The 19,951-nt window shown below is 38.1% G+C and overlaps 1 protein-coding gene across 2 annotated transcripts in view; it reads left to right on the top strand.

Moving 5' to 3' along the window:
• Positions 1–19,951, top strand: part of Nrx-IV (neurexin-4) — a 491,733-nt gene that overhangs the window by 236,823 nt on the left and 234,959 nt on the right. For both annotated transcript variants that reach the window (XM_090412013.1, XM_090412014.1), the window contains exons 11-12: positions 18,908–19,046; positions 19,137–19,243. In XM_090412013.1, coding sequence (XP_090268139.1) covers positions 18,908–19,046; positions 19,137–19,243 — 246 coding nt within the window. The remainder of the gene's footprint in view (positions 1–18,907; positions 19,047–19,136; positions 19,244–19,951) is intronic.

Here is a 19,951-nt window from a genome sequence, read left to right as displayed (position 1 = left end):
AAACAAGGCAGTGAAGCATTGGTTCCCAGCAAAGATAGTTTGGAAGATAGGATGGTATCACTGGGTGGGGGGAGGGGGAGAAAAGATTTCTGTTATGGGGGTAAGCCTATGTGATAAGAGGTATACTTGAAGAGAGCATGATGAAATCATTCCCGAGGCAAAGATTAAGGATCTCAGTCAGTTTCTTAGAATGAAATGAGATGATTAATTTGGCTGATATGCATATGATATGTAAGAAAATATGAGAGCTGTTGATATAAGTGAATATGAGTGAGAGAACAAATACAGAGTTTACTGTCACAGACTGATAGATGAGTGCAAGCTGAGAAGGGATATGATTTCAGAGGAGTATTGCAGTTGTGCAGAAGGAGTAATATGCAACTTGTCATGGATAAAAGGATTTATATAAAGATGATAACTTGCATGAAAGGATAAAGGTCTTGGGGTTGGACAGTAGGTTTTTTTTTCCCAATTTATCCTGGGGTTTTTCATCCCACAAAGCAGGCAAACCGGCCTTGAGAACTCAACACTACAGGACATAGGATACACTGGGGCATAGGACTGACCACCTTATCCTGTGAATGGTTTGAGGTCTGATGATTAACAAACCCTGGACGCAGCAGGGTAAAAGGAAGATGAAATGAGATAATTTGCATTTGAATGGATATGGTGTTAGGTGTGTATGGAAAAAAGTGTTGTTCAGTGACAGCTCATAAGCACAGTCAGGAAAACTAGTTTTATGGAAAGGTAAGTAAGTGTGTGTACATGCATCTTTGAGATGAGTGAGAATGCTTAAAAGATACTGAATTCAGTTTTCAGACTGAAATTGAGTAGGATAGTCAATACAAGGTGTAAGGGAGGTTGTAAGCCAAAGAGGGCATTGCAGTTTGTACACTTAAGCCAGAAACATTCAGAAAAAGGAAGAGTTTGTGTACTGGTTAGTTCATCCTGCCCAAAAATTATAAGCATATGCAAGATATGGTTGATGAGGATGATGTAGATATTTTATAGTATTTTCAAGGACAGAGAAAACAGAAATCTGAGGGATTTTAGTAGAAATAAAGCTAAACAACAAGATGACAAGGATGCAGATGGCAGTGCACATGAGATTATCTGATGGGAGATAGAGATCAACAGGATAAAATATATAGCTGGTTGGTTACTGTTATAGGACAGGAGATATAAAAGAGAATATAGACAGCATGCATCAGCAAATTAGCATTAGTGCAGGTAAGATGGTGTAGTAATTATGGGGAAATTCAGCTATAGGAATATAGACAGATGGTCACATGGAGAGAAGGAAATAGAATTTATACAGATACTAAAAGATAATTATCTGAGATAGCATGTAATGAAAGGGACTTTGGGTTTGAGAATGCTAGATCTAGTGACAGCATTAAACAACTTGTCAAGAACTAAGGCAGTCACATTATCTCTGATTGGGCTGATCAATTATGTTGTCTTCACTTAGAGGAGATTACCAGAATGCAGAATTTTCAGCTTTGAAGGGATATATGTGAGAGGAATTACAGAGTGAATAAATATGACACACTGAGGAGCCAGAGTGGAGAAGTGCATGAAAAATCTAGAGGAAAAGATGTTATAAGTGCATGGGAGATGGTCAAAGGGTATTTGAAGAAAAATATCAGTTAGATGGATAAGTAGCATCATTAAGTAGGTGTTGCAGGAAAACTGGCAGGGGATCAGCAAACTCATGAGCAGCATAAAGCATAGTCAAGAAGGGATTTCAAAAGCACTACTAAAAGATAATACAGTAGAATCCACTTACTCTGATCGCTGATATTATCAATTGGCTATTGTTATCAAAATCAGTCGCTTCCTAAACACCATTTAAAATGAATTTAAAATAATCCATCTATTATGATCAAAGTTCTGGTAATTGTTATCAAAATCCTCGAATGTTTAGCCTTTTGCATCTCAGAATTAAGAACTTTAAGGGTTAATCAGGATAAACTTTAACAAAGAACATTTGTCGAAATCTGACTGTGTTAATCTTCTTTTAATCTCATTCTTCAGTAAATCTTAAATCTTCCAGGCAAATACAAGTGGGTATAAATACAGTTGAATTGTGATTTTTCAAGTTTATTTTCATACTAACTTTCAGTAAGTAAATTTGACTAAGTGCTCTATAAAACAGCCCTTAGCATTATGGAAGAACCAAATAAAAAATGTAAATATTTATCTTTCAAGAAAAACAAAAGAATTTTGAAGTTCTATGATAAGTTGCCCAAAATGAGTCAGTGTAGTGTGGTTGTATATTTAAAAATTTCACCACTCTTGTGTGAGATCTGAAAACACAGATCACACATTGAAACTTCAGCTCTTACCAATGAGAACATGAAACAGAAGAGAGCCCTGTCTCGGGTAAGGATAGTCAAATTAAATCAGCATTAAAAATTTGGTTTAGTAATGTTCGCGAAAATAGTGCTTCGATTATTGGGCCTTTGATGGTCAAAAAGTAAAAGAACTTTTATTATTTGACAGTGTGGCAACAGCATCGAACGATTGGTTCTCCTTCCAACTACTAACCGCGCTGAAGCTTGCTTAACTTTTTGCGTGAGCCATTAGTAGCAGAGGCTCTACCAATTGACCAACCTTTACTTGCAAAAACAATAGGCAAAGAAAATTTCACAACTGATGGATGGTTTAACAGGTTTGGTGAAATTTTCTTATGACTGTGCTCGAGAGCGAAATTCCAGGACTGTCCCAAATGCTATACAGACATTAACGGCAATCCTTGGATGGCTCAACCATGGGAAGAAAATTTAGTGCAACACCCTTTAAGGCAAGTCCAGTAGTTGAATGATCCTGGTTGAGCCATCCAGGATTGTCCATCTTGCCGAAACAGAGAGACAAAAGTAGTGTGAGAGACTACCAGGCTCCCCCCCCCCCTCCTCTCCTTTCCAGATGTCCATGGGTTGCACTGCACAGCAAACAAGGCAGTAGTGAAGCATTGGTTCCCAGCAAAGATAGTTTGGAAGACAGGATAGTATCACTGGGGTGGTGGGGGGGGGGGGTAGAGAAGAGTTCTGTTATGGGGATAAGCCTATGTGATAAGAGGCATGCTTGAAGAGAGCATGATGAAATCATTCCAGAGGCAAAGATTAAGGATCTCACTGAGTTTCTTAGAATGAAATTATCCAAGGATTGCTGTTAATGCCTGTATAGCATTTTGGACAGCCCTGGAATTTTGCTCTCGAGCACAGTCATTGCTTGCCAGAGTAGGCATTCATGGTTGGTGGGAGTGCTCTAACACTGAAACAACCTCCCTTCAAGTATGAATAATTTTTTATCCTCTTGTTTATCTGGGCTCTCAACAATCCCCAACCAGGTTCAGGCCATAGAATCAACAGAAAACCATATAGTTAGAAACAAAACATATCAGAGCTATAACAAATGCACCACTGTTCTTAATTTTACTAAAAAAGTCACCCTTTTTCATCCAGAAGGATCTCCAAAATCTGTAAAGAAACTGCATTCAGGAGATATTTTTATTGAAACAGTTACAGTAGCACAATCAGAAAAAGTTCTTCATGCAACATCTGTTGAGGGAATGCATATGTTATTCCCCCCCCCTTTCTCACACACACACACACACACACACACACACAAAACTTTAAACTTTTCTAGAGGCATAATATCAGTTCCTTGATTTCAGAAGAGATATGAACAGATATCCTCATCAGATATCTGTTCTCAACTCAATGACCAAAGAGTGGCATCCGTAAGAATCTACATATGGATGGGCATCTGATACATACTAGAAACACCACTTTTACTTTCAACAAAACAAAACTGCCACCATGGCTCTATATTCCAAATCCTTTACACTGCTTTAAATATCAAAAATATGGCCATTCTCAAACTGCCTGTTGTTGCTCTGCCATCTTTGACTCAATGTGGCAGTAAATATCATGAGAATAAAGATTGTAAGAGCAAAACACCAAAATGCTCTGTGATGGAGACCACCTAGCATATTCATTGAGCAAGTCAAAGTGGAAGGATGAAAAGGAGATGCAGAAGTTAAAAATAGAGTAGTGTATCACCTGCAGGAGGCAAAGAGGCAGTATGCGACAAAAGTAGCAACCACATCTGATGCTAAACCATTTTGTGCTGAGAAGGCAGTTGTACAGAAATCAGTCAAGATGTTGACATATGTCAGTATCACTTCACAACTACAATATCCCTAAAAGATATGGTTTGTTCACCGTCTCTTTAAAGTGGATTATAGAGAAGGGGGGGGACTGATATGGAATCGCTCCAGAAGACATCATAAATGGTCCCTCTATACAAAAATCCTATTAGTAAAATAAAAAAATAATGAAATGTGCACCACAGAGGATCATTCCTCCAGACCCTCTTTTATTACATGGCTTAATAATAGATAGCATCACCGTGTCTGTTCTTCCTTAGAAAGATAAAACAATTAATATACTGAGTACCCTAGAGGGAGTGGATTTTGACATCTTGGATATTTTTTCCAGAAGAAGAAAACAAAAAAAATCCAAGGTTAATGAAAACAATCTCTCATCATAGGAAATCAGATGATGCCACCCAAAAGAAATCATAAAGCCATTGCTGCACTGGAATTGTGGATTCTGACAAAACATAGATGACATCCACGCTCTCTTGAAGAAAAGTGACGATCTGGCTCTCTCCATAATATTACTATCATCCATAAAGATAGGACAGGGGGATGGACCAGCACTTGGAGGAGTTGCCATCATTGTGGGCAACCATATCCCCTTCCAGAGAATCCAAATTAACTCCCAATGTAGAAACAGTTGCTATCCACTTCAATCAGAAATATAATAACAGAATGCTGCAGATATTTCTCAAAATAACCTTGATGTCTGTGGTTACCATCCTCCTTACTTTTAATGAGGGATTTAAATGGACACAATGAAATGATGACAGATGTTTTACCATTTCATAATGAATATTATCTGATCCAACAACAGTTGGACAGCACCTAAGTAAATCAATTTTCAATTCTTCTTTAGTGAATGGCGTGTTGTATTCGTTGGTGCCATTTGAAGAAAGGGGAATTTGTTGTTTTTCTGCTTTGGAATTTTGGGCAGATGGAGGACTGTACAGACATCAGAGAAGGAGTTGTTGAGCATATGCTCAACAAGTTCTCCCTGTTTAAGAAAATACAGGATGCAGAACCTTCTTCTATATGTCTATCCAAGCATTCACTGCCATCAACTTAGGTATCTGTTCACCCTCCCTTTCCCCACTGTTTAAGTGGGAAACTAATTGAAATATATTTGGGAGCAATCACTTCCCCATGATATCCACTTTTCTCCATGGTTGCCCATGCAGAAAAGTGAATATCATGGGAAAGTGATTCAACTCCTGTTAATGATGCAGTGAATCATGTACCAATGTGTTATAGGAGCTGCCAGAACTGCTATTAGTCGATTCTCACATTGTTCTGAGCCATGGTGGATTGACAATTGCACATTAGCTAAAGAAGCTCAAAAGAAACCTTTTGGAATATTTTCTACAGATGTACCACAACAACAACAAACCTAATTGCTTTCAAATGTGCTCAAGCCTGATACATCCACCATCAGAGCCAGAAGGAATCTTGGATCCAATATGTCTTCTATAACAAGATTCACCAGCAGCAAAGAAATATGGGATAAAACCACATGGATAGACCGGGGCGTAGGGCTTGACCACCTTATCCTATGAACGGTTTGAGGTCCGATGATTAATATACCCTCGACACTGCAAGGTAAAAAAAAAAAGAGGGAAAGGAAGATGAGATGAGATCCAGAAAATGAAAGGTGGATATTATCACCCACCAACTCTCCATCCTACTGACACACTCAGGGTGAGGAGAGAAGGAGAGTGATAAAACATTAGCGAAATCTTTTTATCGTGCTTCCCCTCCCCAAGTTCCTTGCCCAAAAATACAAAGCAGAAAAACAACAAATTCCCTTTTCTTCAAATGGACTGAAAAATACAGCATGCCATTCGCTAAAGAAGAAATGAAAACTGATTTGCTTAGGTGCCATCCAACTGCTGTTGGACCAGATAATATCCATTATGAAATGGTAAAATATTTGTCACAATTTTCTGTGAGAGTATATTTTCAGATACCTAAAAAAAAAAAAAAAAAAAAAAAAAAAAAAAAAAAAAAAAAAAAGGGGGGGGGGCAATTATAATTGCCTTTTCTAAGCTAGGGAAGGATCCAAATCCCCAAATAACCATCCCTGTTGCACTGAGTAGCTGCATTCTTGAAGAAATGGTTAACTCTTGTCTTTTGTGATTTCTGGAAAGAAACAATCTGGCTTCCAAAAATATCATTCTACTACTGATCATATAATCAGGCTAGAGGCATTTATGAGCGATGCCTTCCTAAAACATGAACATCTTGGATCAGTTTTCCTTGATATGGAAAAAGCATATGACACTGCTGGGAAATTTGAAATACTGAAATATCTATACAGTTTTGGTGTTAGAGAAGGAATCTTCCTCTTTTTATCAAGAACTTGTTGTTAAAATGAATCTTCAAGTCCTAGTGGAACTGCTCTCTCACAACTATACCCAAGAGGAACGAGCCCCACAGGGTTGTCTTAAATGTCATGCTGTTTTTAGTCAAGGTCAACTCAGTAGCAGAATAACTTTCTCCAACAATAAGTAATGTCTTCTAGGTGGATGACTTCACATCTTCTGTCATTTATATTATTATTAAGAGAGCCCTCCAGAGAGTCAGACTCATCGAGGGAGGCCACACACACCAGCTATCATACTTATTCTTGAATCCATTCACACTGCTTGCACTCGCAACATCCAATGGCAATCCATTCCAGTCACGCACCACCCTCTGAGAGAAAAATCTACCCCTCACACCCTTCTTGGCAGCCTTCATTCCCAGCTTCCAAGGATGCCCTCTCGTTCTTTCCCCACCCTCCATAAATTGAAAAATTCCATCAATTGAAATCTTGTATGATCCTTTCAGATTGTAAGTCTCAATCATATCACCCCTCTTTCTCCTGTTTGCTAGTGTCTGCAGTCTACAAATTCTCAATCTCTCTTTATAATCAGTTATTCCACAATTCTGATATCATTTTTAACAATTTTCCTTTGTACTCTCCAATATATCAGAATCACAATGGAAACCAGGAGAGCAGACCTGTGCACAATAGTCCAAGTGAGGTCTTATCAAGGCCTTGTAAAGAGGCAAAATAACATCCTTATCTTTACATGTGAATGTTCTTTTCATAATTGCAATTATCCTTTGAGTTGTATTTGCAATCTTTGTCACAATAGCCCCTAAACTTCAACTTCCTATCTGTTAACACCCCAAGATCTCTAGCCTAATCCCACCAATATAATACGACATTGGATATCTAATCATGCCGAAGTGAATGACTTTACATTTACTGACATTGAACTGACACCCATTTTCCCATGCCCACAATTCCAGCCTATTCAAATCATTCTGTAGGTACTGCATATCACAGCATTCCTGATTAACCTACCTATCATTGCATCATCAGCAAATAGCTGTATGTTGCTTGTCAAATCCTTCCCAATATCATTAATGTACAGATTGAATAACAGTGGACCAAGTACTGATCCTTGTGGTACACCACTTGTTACCTTAAACCTTGCAGACTCAGATCCTCTGTATACCATGCTTTGATATCTCTCAGTCAGCCATCCTCTTATCCATGCTAATATTGTATAACCCAAACCTTTCATTAATGTATAGATTGAATAACAGTGGACCAAGTACTGATCCTTGTGGTACACTACGTGTTACCTTAAACCTTGCAGATGCAGATCCTCTGTATACCACTCTTTGATATATCTCAGTCAGCCATCCTCTTATCCATGCTAATATTGTATAACCCAAACCTATTTTCTCCAGTTATGGAGAAAATCGGTTTGGGTTATAGGAAAATGGAAAAACAGGAGAAAATATATTCTCTCCAATTATATGCGACAGTCTACATGCTGTATTCTGTCAAAAGCCTTAGCAAAATCTAAAAGTATCATGGTGTATCCATTCCCCTTGTCTAGTTCAATGGTAACATTGTTATAGATTGAGCAAGTTGCTAAGACATGACCTTCTCTTATTAAACCCATGTTGTTCATTGCAAAGTAGAGATTCACTGTCAGCCCATTTCTGAATGCGAACCCTAACCAGTTTTTCCAAAATCTTCACCACCACCTTTGTGCAATGGAATTACCATACATTCCTGCTGACTCTTCCCTGTTCTGAGATTCATGTTAAACAGCCTGGTCAAAAGAATGGCCAGTTCAGCTGAACACTATTTTAGCACACGTGCTGATATTCCATCAGTCCCTATTGCTGAATTCTTTTATATTATTATTATTATTACGGGTGACAACAGGGAGTCCTTAGACTCGTTGAGGGAGGCCCTAAACATCATGTCCACACAACTATACGACATTCTCACAGTATCTATCATACCTTGCCTTGAACTCACTCACCGTCATAGCACCCACAACAGACTCAGGCAGCTTATTCCACTCATTTACCACTCTAAAAGTAAAGAACCCAGCTCTAACACCCTTGCTAACCACACTCTTTCCCAGCTTCCATAGGTGTCCCCTAGTTTTCCCACCACCAGTCCTGATCTCAAAAATATCCTTTGAATTAATCCTATAGAAACCCTTTAGCAATTTGAATGTCTCAATCATATCTCCCCTTTTCCACCTATCAACTAATTTCTGCAACCCACAAATTTTCAACCTGTTTTCATAGGTTCATTCCATAGACCTGCTATCATCTTGGTCACTCACCTCTGGATCCTCTCCTCCACCTCCCCATCAAGAAGAAATCTAGGTGACCAAATCTGGGCACAGTAGTCGAGATGAGGTCTTATCAAGGCTTGGTACAGAGGTACAATAACTTGCTTGTCTCTGCTCGTCAAGGTATTTTTCAACAACCAAGTGAGTCAATGAGCTGATTTAGCCACTTTTGCAATGTGCCCCCTAAACTTCATCTCCCTATCCACCAACACTCCCAAGCCCCTAGCCTCATCAATCTCTTGGAGTACAGTTCCACCAATGTGGTATACTGCTGCTAATCTTTTCACCCCAAAATGCATAACCTTACATTTTGTCACATTAAATTGACATCCATTCTCCTTAGCCCAGTCCTCCAAACTATCCAAATCATCCTGCAAAATTTTGACATCCTGTGCACTCATTATTGCTCTACCCAACTTTGCATCATCAGCAAACAACTGAACAGTTCCTCTCAGATCCTTTCCTATATCGTTAACGAACAAATTGAACAATAGTGGTCCAAGAACAGAACGATGCGGCACACCACTAGTCACAGGCCATCTTTTGGACTATACTCCTGAATAAACTGCTCTCTGATATCTCTCCATCAATCACCCACCTATCCATCTCACCAACCCTATATCCATTCCCATATGTTGTAGTTTACGGATTAGAATTCCATGTGGTATCTTGTCAAATGCCTTAGCCAGGTCCAGCAGTATCACTGTAAACTCATTACTCTTCCCTTATCCAGTTCAGCCGTCACTGTGTTATAAAACTTGAGCAAGTTACTGAAGCATGATCTACCCTTCACAAAGCTATGCTGTCCCCTGTACAGTATCTCATTTTCATCAATCCATTCCTGTATTTTTCCCTTGACTACTTTCTCCAAGACCATGACAACGACTCCTGATATGCTGATCGGTCGGTAATTTGCAACAGTTGTTTTGGATCCTCCTTTATGCAGTGGAACTATTTTCCCTTCTTTCCACACCTTCGGAACTAAACCAGACCCGAGACTCAGATTAAACAACATGGTCAAGGGCACTGATAATTCTTTAGCCGCTTCACGTGAGACCTGTGCCGGTATACCCAATCCCACAGATGTATTCACATTAAAGTTCTGTAATAGACTATTCACCTCCACTTCATTCATCACAATTCCCATCATCTTCATCATCATCTTCCTTATACCCTCTTTTACCTTGCGGTGTCGAGGGTCCATTGATCATCGGACCTCACTCCATTTACAGGATAAGGTGGTCAGCCTTATGCCCCGGTGTATCCTATGGCCTGTAGTGTTGAGTTCTCAAGGCCAGTTTGCCTGCTTTGCGGGATGAACTAATGGTTCCTTCATTTTTTCAATGTCACCACCTGGATGATATACTCTTGCAAAGTGCTCGCTCAGTAATTCCACTATATCGACTGATTCAGTGACCTCCTTACCATCATCATTCCTTGAAATCATTTTGCCGTGTACAGTTTTTTTTTTTTTTTTTTTTTTTTTTTTTTTTTTTTTTTTTTTTTTGCAAAAAATATATCCCTGTTTGGGATTCTCTTTAGCTTGCATAGCTAGTTTCTTTTCATAATTCACTGTTGCTTTTTTACCACACTCATTACCCTTCTGGCCTGCACTTTATACCGTTCATGTGCCTGCAGGTCACCTCTTTCTTTAAATTCCCTCCACAGTTGTTTCTTTTTTTGCAGCTCAAGCTTAATGGTGTTATTCATCCATTTAACCCCTACTTGTTTTACTATTCGGACCCTAGGTATGCAATCAGCCATAACCTCCTGTAAATGCTTCTTGACCACTTCCCATGCTCCATTGACATCCAGCCCTTGCAGTTGTACATGCCATGGCACTGATCCAAGCAATCTAAGCTTGTCATACTTGCCAGCACGATAATTCCACATATACCGTCTTAATCGAAAATTCCACACCTTTAGCCACCTCCCAGGTCAAGACCTTATGCGGTCACTCTCACCAATAGGTGGCAACATGGTCATATTCATTACAGTCAAATTCTCAGATGCTATTACCAGGTCAAGCACTCTCACACCCTTAGTATTTTCAATTACATGCTGTCTCAGATAGTTATCCCTTAATAATTGAATAAAATCCATTTCCTTCTTCACATGTATCCTCTTCTCCTTCCAATCAGTGTTACCATAGTTGAAATCCCCCATAATAATTACCCTCCTTCTACTCATTTCATCAATTTGTTTATGCATACTATCTCCACCATCTATTTCATCACCTCTATAGCAACACCCAACTGTATAATTTGTTCTGCCAGTCTCAATCTTACACCAAATACCCTCAAATAAGCTCTTTTCACTATCCTGCGATACAACTTCAATTCCCCCTTGGCTGCAGTTCATCAGCTGTCATCAATATCACTCCCCCCCCCATTTTATTCTCTCTGTCCCTCCTAAACACACTATAACCTACACATTCTATCCCACTAACTATATCATCTTCTGTCAGCCATGTTTCACTAATGCCAATAATCTGTGGGCAGGAAGAGCCAATCAAGGCCAAAAATTCTTCCTTCTTGTTCCTAATACTTCTGGCATTAGTATACATGAAATGCAGAGGTCCTTTTGTCCCACCTCTATCTTGATGCGTTATTCTAACTATCCCATTCCGATTTCTTGTTCTTAGTATTGACTCGGGTACATTATATACATTCTTACACTCAACTGTCTCACTGATGTCAGCATATCCACTCCCCCCCCTTCCTTGGTAGTTCTAGTTTTCCTGGTTCTGCACATCCATTTTCACTTCATTCAGCAACACTTTTTCCAGTCTCCGCACACCAAATCCATTCAAATGCAGGCCATCCATCTTGTATAAGTCCTTTCGCCCATCAAACCCATTCCACACGTCCACAAATTCCACACCACACTGTCTGCATAACTTGCGCATAAAGTCATTTGTGATTATGGACCTCCTTCTAAACTCCTCTCTGTCATACTGCGGCAACAGACTTGCCATCCTAACTCTGTCACTCTTTTTTTTCACTACCTTTAACAATACTTTTAAGTCCTCTCTCATAAAAAATTTATCTCCTTTCAATTCATTCATACCCACCAAAACTATCAGTTCTTTCACCCTCTGTTTTTGCGATCTAATACTCTCACTTACATCCTTAAACTTCGTGCCCGGTAAGTACGATTTAGTTAAACTCCCATCTATTCACTCCTCTTAATAATGAGTCGCCATACAACACTCTTTCCTTCATTTCAGAAACTCTTCCACTCTTACACTTATTTTTCCTTTCAAACACTTGTTTATTTTTGTTAGCCGAGGCACTCTGGAAAGAGTTTTGCAGGCGCTCTAATTGCCGCTGCGCATTTTGTATCACTGCGTGCAACCTAGCGATCTCACTCCCTACAAATAATTCCTCATTTTTTTCATCATTTAAACCATTTTCTCTCTCTGTATAGTTGCTTTCACTCTCTCTTTGATCACCGCTCTCATTGCCATCTTGTACAACATCGCAGTTCCCTATCAAGCCACTATTTTCACTCACATTCTGGCTTTCTTCAACCATAACTATCTCACGACCTGACACATACTTCAATTCCTCACTTTGCTTACACTTTCTGCACATTCTCCCACCACTATCACTTCCATCTAAACTCCAGCCTCATTCGGGAATACATACATCCCACACACATCACATCTTTCTAGTGAAGAGGTTAAAATTGAGCCAATGTTGCATTCACGGTCGACATTTCCATGACAAAGCCCATTCATCTCATTAACACAGTTATATAACGTTGTCTCACTTACACTCACATTCTGATTCTCTGTGTTAGGTCTCATACCAGTTATTAAGTTTTCCACACTTCTGATACCAAACACATTTAGGTGTAGACCGTCCCTCTTATACAAATCCAGTCTTCCCTTAAACTCACTCCACACACACATCCAAAAACTCACATCCATTCCTTCTACACAGCCTACACATGGAATCGTTTGCCATCATATCCCTTCTTCTTAATTCATTTTTATCATAGTGTGGTAAAATACTAGCGATTTTTACTTTCTCACTCTTGACTCTTGCCTCTTCCAACAACCCTTTCATGTCCTCTCTCATACTGAACTTATCTCCAGTTAAATTGTTTGTACCTACCGCAACTATGATTTAATTTACTTTTCTGTGTTTGAATTGCTTGCGTTATTTTTAATTTTTGCTCCAAGAAAGCTCATTATTATAACTCTCATCTGTAGCATGTTTTATTATTGAGTCACCATACCAAATAACTTTTTTCTTTTTACTAACAACATCACTTACCTGATTTCCGTTATTTCCTGACTTAGTTGTTTCCTTGCTTTCTGATGTCTCTCTGTTGTCATCGTCTCTGATGATCTGCTTCAACTTCACTATTTTGGCAGTTAATTGATTTCGTTAACCTCCTCCATGTGTACAGTAACCTCGTTAACAGGGCTAACCTTCTTGTTCTCTCCTGTGGTGTTCAATCCTGTAACTGAAGCATTGTGAATGTCACCTATTCCTAGTCTGTACAACGAGGCAAATAAACCGTATTTGTCACTTCAGTCAACAGCTGTCTCTGTTGTGCACAACAAAAATAAATTCTCTGCTAGACCACCCCACAAGGCCAGTTGTTTTTCTCCCAAGATGGAAGTATCTCTACAGCACTTGACAGACTGCTATAAAACCCTTTGATTTGTAAAACACTTACAAGCCTTAGAGATTGCAGTAGACAACATGGCCCAGATGCCACTAATCACACTTCCACTGTGGTATTCATACCAACCAGCATGTAGCTTTTCTTTCAGCAGGGTATATAAATTTTCCACCCCTCCTGTTGTCTATCAGCAGCTCTCTGAAGCTCATATAATGGAGTTTACTGATTTTGTGCCTGTCTACTCAGATGGTTCAAAATCACAGGACCCAGTGGGATCATATTCCATCTTTCCATATCTGCACAAATCCCACTAGAGTATAACAACTGTACAGCTGAGTTGTGTGCGATAGAGCTTGCAGCAAAATACATCAGGTTGCATTGCTACCAAAAGTAGATGGAGACATATATATCAGGGGTGTACATTATATGGTTTACGGAAAAGTCACTCCTCGCATTTCACCCCCTGTAGATAATAAGTAGGTTACAAAAATGTAAATACAGTCAACTCTCGATAACTCGAATTTTTGTTAAGTCCCAGCCCCTTTAGTGGAGATTCAATGTTAAACTCTGTCGATTACTCGAAGTGAACTTCCGATAACTCTAACTTTTCTGAACAAATTTTTAAAAATTGTATTCATGTACAAATTGTCATAGCTTTTAAACTAATTTCTCCCTTTTTGTATGTCTTCAGGGTTCTCTTTCCATTGTGAAAGTATTAACTGGAACTGTTAATCCTTTCACAATGGAAAGAATACATACTCAACCATGAGGGCGATAGTCACGTGGTTAGTGACGGACATGGGGGGGAAAACAGTGGACAGTGCACGTTTGCTGTTTTCGCTGCCTCATTATTGGCAGTGCATTGCGTGAACAAGCTGAGCGTCGCAGGCAGTGCAATATCTACATATTATTTTTGCATCTTGATTGATTAATCCTGTGTGTACAATGGCAAAAAGTGTTCTGTCAATAAGAGGCAAAAGAAAATTGGTAAATGATGAGAACTACATTTATGTGTTTTCAAAGAGAACTGTAGATGAATAACATGGAATCTGGGTTTGTGAAAAACGTTCCACCTGCAAAAGGCGTGTTTGGACAGAGGGTTTGGAAGGCCCAGTTGTGAAAGTCGTAACTAAACATCGTGAAAGTATTAACTGGAACTGTTAATCCTTTCACAATGGAAAAAATACATACTCAACCACGAGGGGAATAGTCACGTGGTTAGTGATGGACATGGGGGGGGGGGGGCAGTGGACAGTGCACGTTTGCTGTTTTTGCTGCCTCGTTATCGGCGGTGCATTGCATGAACAAGCTGAGTGTCACAGGATGCATTGCAATTGATTGGTCAAATACGGCAACATGCAACAACCACAAACGAATGGCCACAGCAAATTGTCGCATCAGTAATTGCAGAGGCTCATGCCAATGTCACGGCATTACTTCCTAAAAAGGATTCACTTAAACAAACCATTCATCATGTTCGATGCAACAATGGTACTCCTGCTTTACTGAGCAATCTCCAGGACCTAGTAATTCCACAAAATTATCAAGAAATTATTATCGATGGCAATGTACAACAGTTTTTGATATATGATTCTCAGGACGAACTGCTCCAGGGTCGCATGCTTATTTTTTCCACTAGTAACAATCTTCAGTTATTGGCTTGTAACCAGGAGTGGTTTTCTGATGCAAATTTTAGCACAGTACCCGCGCATTTCCAGCAGCTTTATACAATTCATGTGGTTCAATTCAATGCAGTTATTCCAGTGGTCTATGCGCTTCTGCCAAACAAAACTTGTGCCACATATGTCAAGTTGCTTCAAGAAGTTAAAAATCTACAACTGGGTCTCCAACCCCAGCAACTTATGAGAGATTTCGAATAAAGTGCCATGCAAGCCTTCCAACAAGAATTTCCTGGTATTGTAAATACCGTTTTTTTTTGTTTTTTTTCCCCCCCCAAAGCATTTGGCGAAAGGTATAGAATGAAGGTTTAAAAGCCCAATACGAACACGACCATGAATTTGCTCGTTGGATCCGAATGATTCCGGCATTGGCATTTATTCCTCCTGCTAACGTTATTCAAGCATTTGAAGATTTAGTTGAAGCTGATGACTTCCCCATTGAAGCTATGGTGATTGCAAACTACATTAAAGGTGCATATATTGGAAGAAGACAACGGAGAGGCTGGCAATTACCCATTTTTGCCATTGAATTGTGGAATGTTTACATGAACACTGAATGATCAGCAACGTACCAACAAAGCTGTGGAGGAGATGGCACAGGGATTTTAATAAACTTGTGCTACTTTATTCCCAAATATTTACCGATTCATTGATTCTTTAAAGAAACAAGGGCTGCACAATTTCAAAATTACTACGCAGTAATTGCTGGTAATTCAGGCAATCAAAAAAACAAGAAGTATGCTGCAATTTCGCTAGAATCAAAACAGTAGTCCAAGATTTTCAAAATTGTAATGTAATTAATATTACATTACGATTTGTATGCAATGTAATTGATATTACATTGCATACAACTTTGAGTTTTAAATAATAATAATGTGCATTCTATTAAAACAAAATAAATTAGAATTATTAAAAAATTAGGTGTATTATTTACATTTTTGTAGCCCACTCATTATCTACAGGGGACGAAATGCTGGGGGCGACTTTTCTGGATCCCACCGTATATCCAGGGTGTGCTATGTGTTCAGTTCACACACACGGAATAACATTATCACTGATATTGTATTTTTGCACTTATTCCTGTTCCCTTTCCAATGCGTAAACATTGCATCACATTCGCATTAATAGCACAGGTGTGTGTGGTCACAAAACGGATGTACAGATGGCACAGCAGGTTCTTACCATCCCAGTAATTTTAAACCACCCAGAAGATGAGGCAGGATATGTGCTGAGAGCATCCATAAATCAGTGGCTGTGATTGGTTATTGTGTCAACCAATCCAATTGAACATTGTCATTTGTCATAAGTTGCTTTTTTTTTGTTTTCCGAGTTTAATTTGTTTTGTGTGCGTGAAGTGTGAACTGATGTGTTTAGGACACTAATATAGACAAGTATTTAATATGTAATTTTGTATGAATAATTTGTAACTCTTTGCCCATATTGACAATGGGAAACAGTGTTGACTATCTAATGAATGTCCCGTTTTCTGCCAGAGCTTTTGCATATTGTATGATCATAGTCGAAGGAGGTAAGCCTCGTCCTCCTCTTCCAAATTTCCTATTATATTTACACTGTTGAGTAATTCAAATTTAAAAGGACTTCATTAGAGAGCTTTTCTTCTACGGCTTCTACTAACTACTGTGCTTCTTCATTGTCAACCTCCAACTCTTTAGCCAGCAGCACTATCTTCTCATTGGTGTAGTTGAAGTCTTTGTCAAATCCCATGAATGTATGAACATGCATTTTAAGCAACTTCTTCCGAATAATACCATTCATACTTTTGCTGTCACCTCACTTCATACTGCATCTATATTCCTTGTACAGTGCAAGATATTACACAGTATTCCTTCTAACAGGCTATAGGTTTTCTGGCCCTCAGTAGCAGTGATAACCTGAGCACAAGTATTTCTTATATAAATGCCTTGAAGGCAACAATGACCTGGTCCATGGGTTCCAGGAGCAGGAGTGAGTGGTATTTGGTGAACATGTTAGGATGGCCATCATAAAGATGAGTGGTTGTAAGTGGCATTTATAAGTCAAGGACTGACTGTATATCAAAAACTAGAAAAGGAAAATGCAAAAATATCTAAAATCATTAAACAGAATAAGTTATGTATCATTCAGTTGCAAAAAATATTTCAGATCTAAGAGCAGTTAATACGACTCAAGTTTTACATATATACAGTTTGTTTCAAATGACTTTGGTCAGCTATTTTCCAAAATTGTATAAGATTCATTGAGCCTAGATTTTTCGAGACGTCCTGTCATGTGAATCCTCAGTTTCTCTTCAAGCTGTTATGTGAGTGAACCATTTTCTATACTCCTTGAAGTAAGAAGTTGTTGTGAAAAAGGACATAGAAGTATGGAGCAATCCATTTCATGTTATCTGCAGTGGCAAGCGGTGAATTTTGATTTTTTTTTTTTTTTATCAGTGTGGACTGCTGTTTCTTCTGAATTCATCACTTCTCATCTGATGTAGAAACCTTTGCTACATGAATAGTAAATTTTGCAGACATCCAGTTCTGAAAAGGAACAGTATCCTTTGAGTTCTTAAAAATTTTTAAAGTTTATGAACTAGTTTAACAAAAATGATCTGATACATCTTATGGCATAAAATTATGCATGTCCAGATGTGCTGTTCGTGTAGCCAAACTTGTTAGACGGGAAGAAGTTGAGTAATTTGTAAAAGTGAAATATATGAGGACTGAGCATGTCTACAGCCAACCACTAAAAAGAATTAAGCTATAGTTTAATGATTTATCTCAACAGTAATTTATTGTCGTTATTCAGACAATAGCCTCAACAGAAATCCTCATTTTTCATGACATTTAGAAATCTATCTAGTCCTATGGCTCAGTTGGCAACTACCTATAATCTACTCAAAGTAAATTGCATATGTTGCTTGGTGTATACCAAAACTGATATACATCTATCTCCATGATACATGTGATAATTTTTATTTTTTTCCAAACTTTTGTTTACTTTCACTAGGTGAAATGTGGATGCTACCATGAATGTTTCTTATCATCTATGAATATATTACCTAATGCAGTATAAGAACTTTCTGCAAAGAATGACCATTGCAATAACTGCTGTGATTTTCAGAAATGGGTTAAAGTATTAAGTGTTAAACAAGGCAGTGTTCAGATTGTGTCTCCCCTGCTTACCTTTCATGAAGAAAGCAACCAGTCTTTTTACTAATTCCTGCAACTCAGAATATGCATAGTCCAATAATCTTGCAGTTCTGATTGCTAGTGTGGAGATCTTTGCATCTTCACTTAGTTAAATATGTGGAACTTAAACTGTTTTATTGCATTATTTTTTTGTTATAACAGCTCCACATACAAAAAGTTGAAATACATTTCATGTTGCAGTTGAGTGCATTAGTGCTGCTGCATGTGGGCCATTTAGTTTTATTGTACATTTTAAAAACTTTTTTATCTTTAACATTTTTGTCTTAATCTTTGACTTTAAAAAAAAACAAACTAATTTCTTTTATCAGTAAGGTCACTCCTGATGGGATATTGCCATACATCATTTAGGTTTTTACCACTGAATAAATGAATATGGTAATGTGATTATCATGTTTGTTGGTGTCTAGTCAATTAGTGTGCAAGATATGAACAATAGTTTTTCATATTAGCATTAACTTTTTTTATTTAAAAAAAAGTATGAAAACAAGTTAAATTTCCAAGAAATTTGTGCAAAAAAAAATAAAATAAAATATTGTTCATAATTAGAAATATTGTTGATACATTTTTTTTTCTCCCAAGGTGGTGTTTATGGCTCAAGAGGATTTATTGGATGTATGCGATTTATTTACATAGAAGGTAGATATATCCATGTTCTTTCACTTCCTGCTGAGAGGTATACTAAAGATGTAGTTTTTGATGCCTGCCAAATGGTGGACAGGTTAGTTTTCAGCATCTGTGAGAGAATTGATTGTTTTGGGTTGAATCTGATCATTTAATTAATCATCTTTTTTTTTTTTTTTACCTTAAGGTGCAATCCTAATCCTTGTGAACATGGTGGTTTTTGCAAGCAAAACTGGGAGGAATTCTCATGTGACTGTAGTAGAACCAGATACACAGGAGCTGTTTGTCATATACGTGAGTTTACCTATTATTACTAATGTTACTTTTAATATTTTTAATATTTTATTACTCTTAAAGGAATCAAAGATGAAAAGGTGATATGAAAACTGAAGAATAGATATCCTAGATATCTGAAGTAATTACTTTGAAAGGCTATTAAATGAAACAAGCAGTAACTGAACCATAGCAGAAATTTTTCAGTGAAAATGCAAATAGGAGAGCTTATCAGTACTTGAGACAGAAGAAGCCATAAAACTTGAAATGTGGAAAGGCAGCTGGAGTAGATGATATTAAACCAGAAATGCTAAAGTATTGGAGGTACACAGTATGCAGTGTAGGCAACACAAAAAGTTTTGCGTTGCTTACACTGCATAATTCAAAGTGCTAGGTCAGAAGGGCGAATTCCACATGATTAGAGTAGAGCTCTCATAGTTCCCATCTATAAAAAAAAAAGAAAGGGAATAAAGCTGAATGTGAAAATTTCAGAGAAATTTCTCTATGTATTCCAGGTAAGATTTATGCAAACATACTTGAAAAGAGGCTGAGAAAATTTGTGGAAGAGAAAATGTCAGAAGAACAAGCTGGATTCGGGCCAAATAGTTCGTCAGGAGCAGATTTTCACTTTATGACAAATAGTTGAAAAACCATTGCTTGAATATTGGCTGTCTGATAGGTATCAACAAGTTATGTATGGGGAGAAATATCTCTAGTCACTAGTACTAG

Source organism: Typopeltis vanoorti, chromosome 22 (assembly GCF_054136105.1).
Source record: "Typopeltis vanoorti isolate ZY-2024b chromosome 22, IOZ_Tvanoo_1.0, whole genome shotgun sequence".
NCBI classification, from domain to species: domain Eukaryota; kingdom Metazoa; phylum Arthropoda; class Arachnida; order Uropygi; family Thelyphonidae; genus Typopeltis; species Typopeltis vanoorti.
This window is presented reverse-complemented; position numbering and strand designations above follow the sequence as displayed.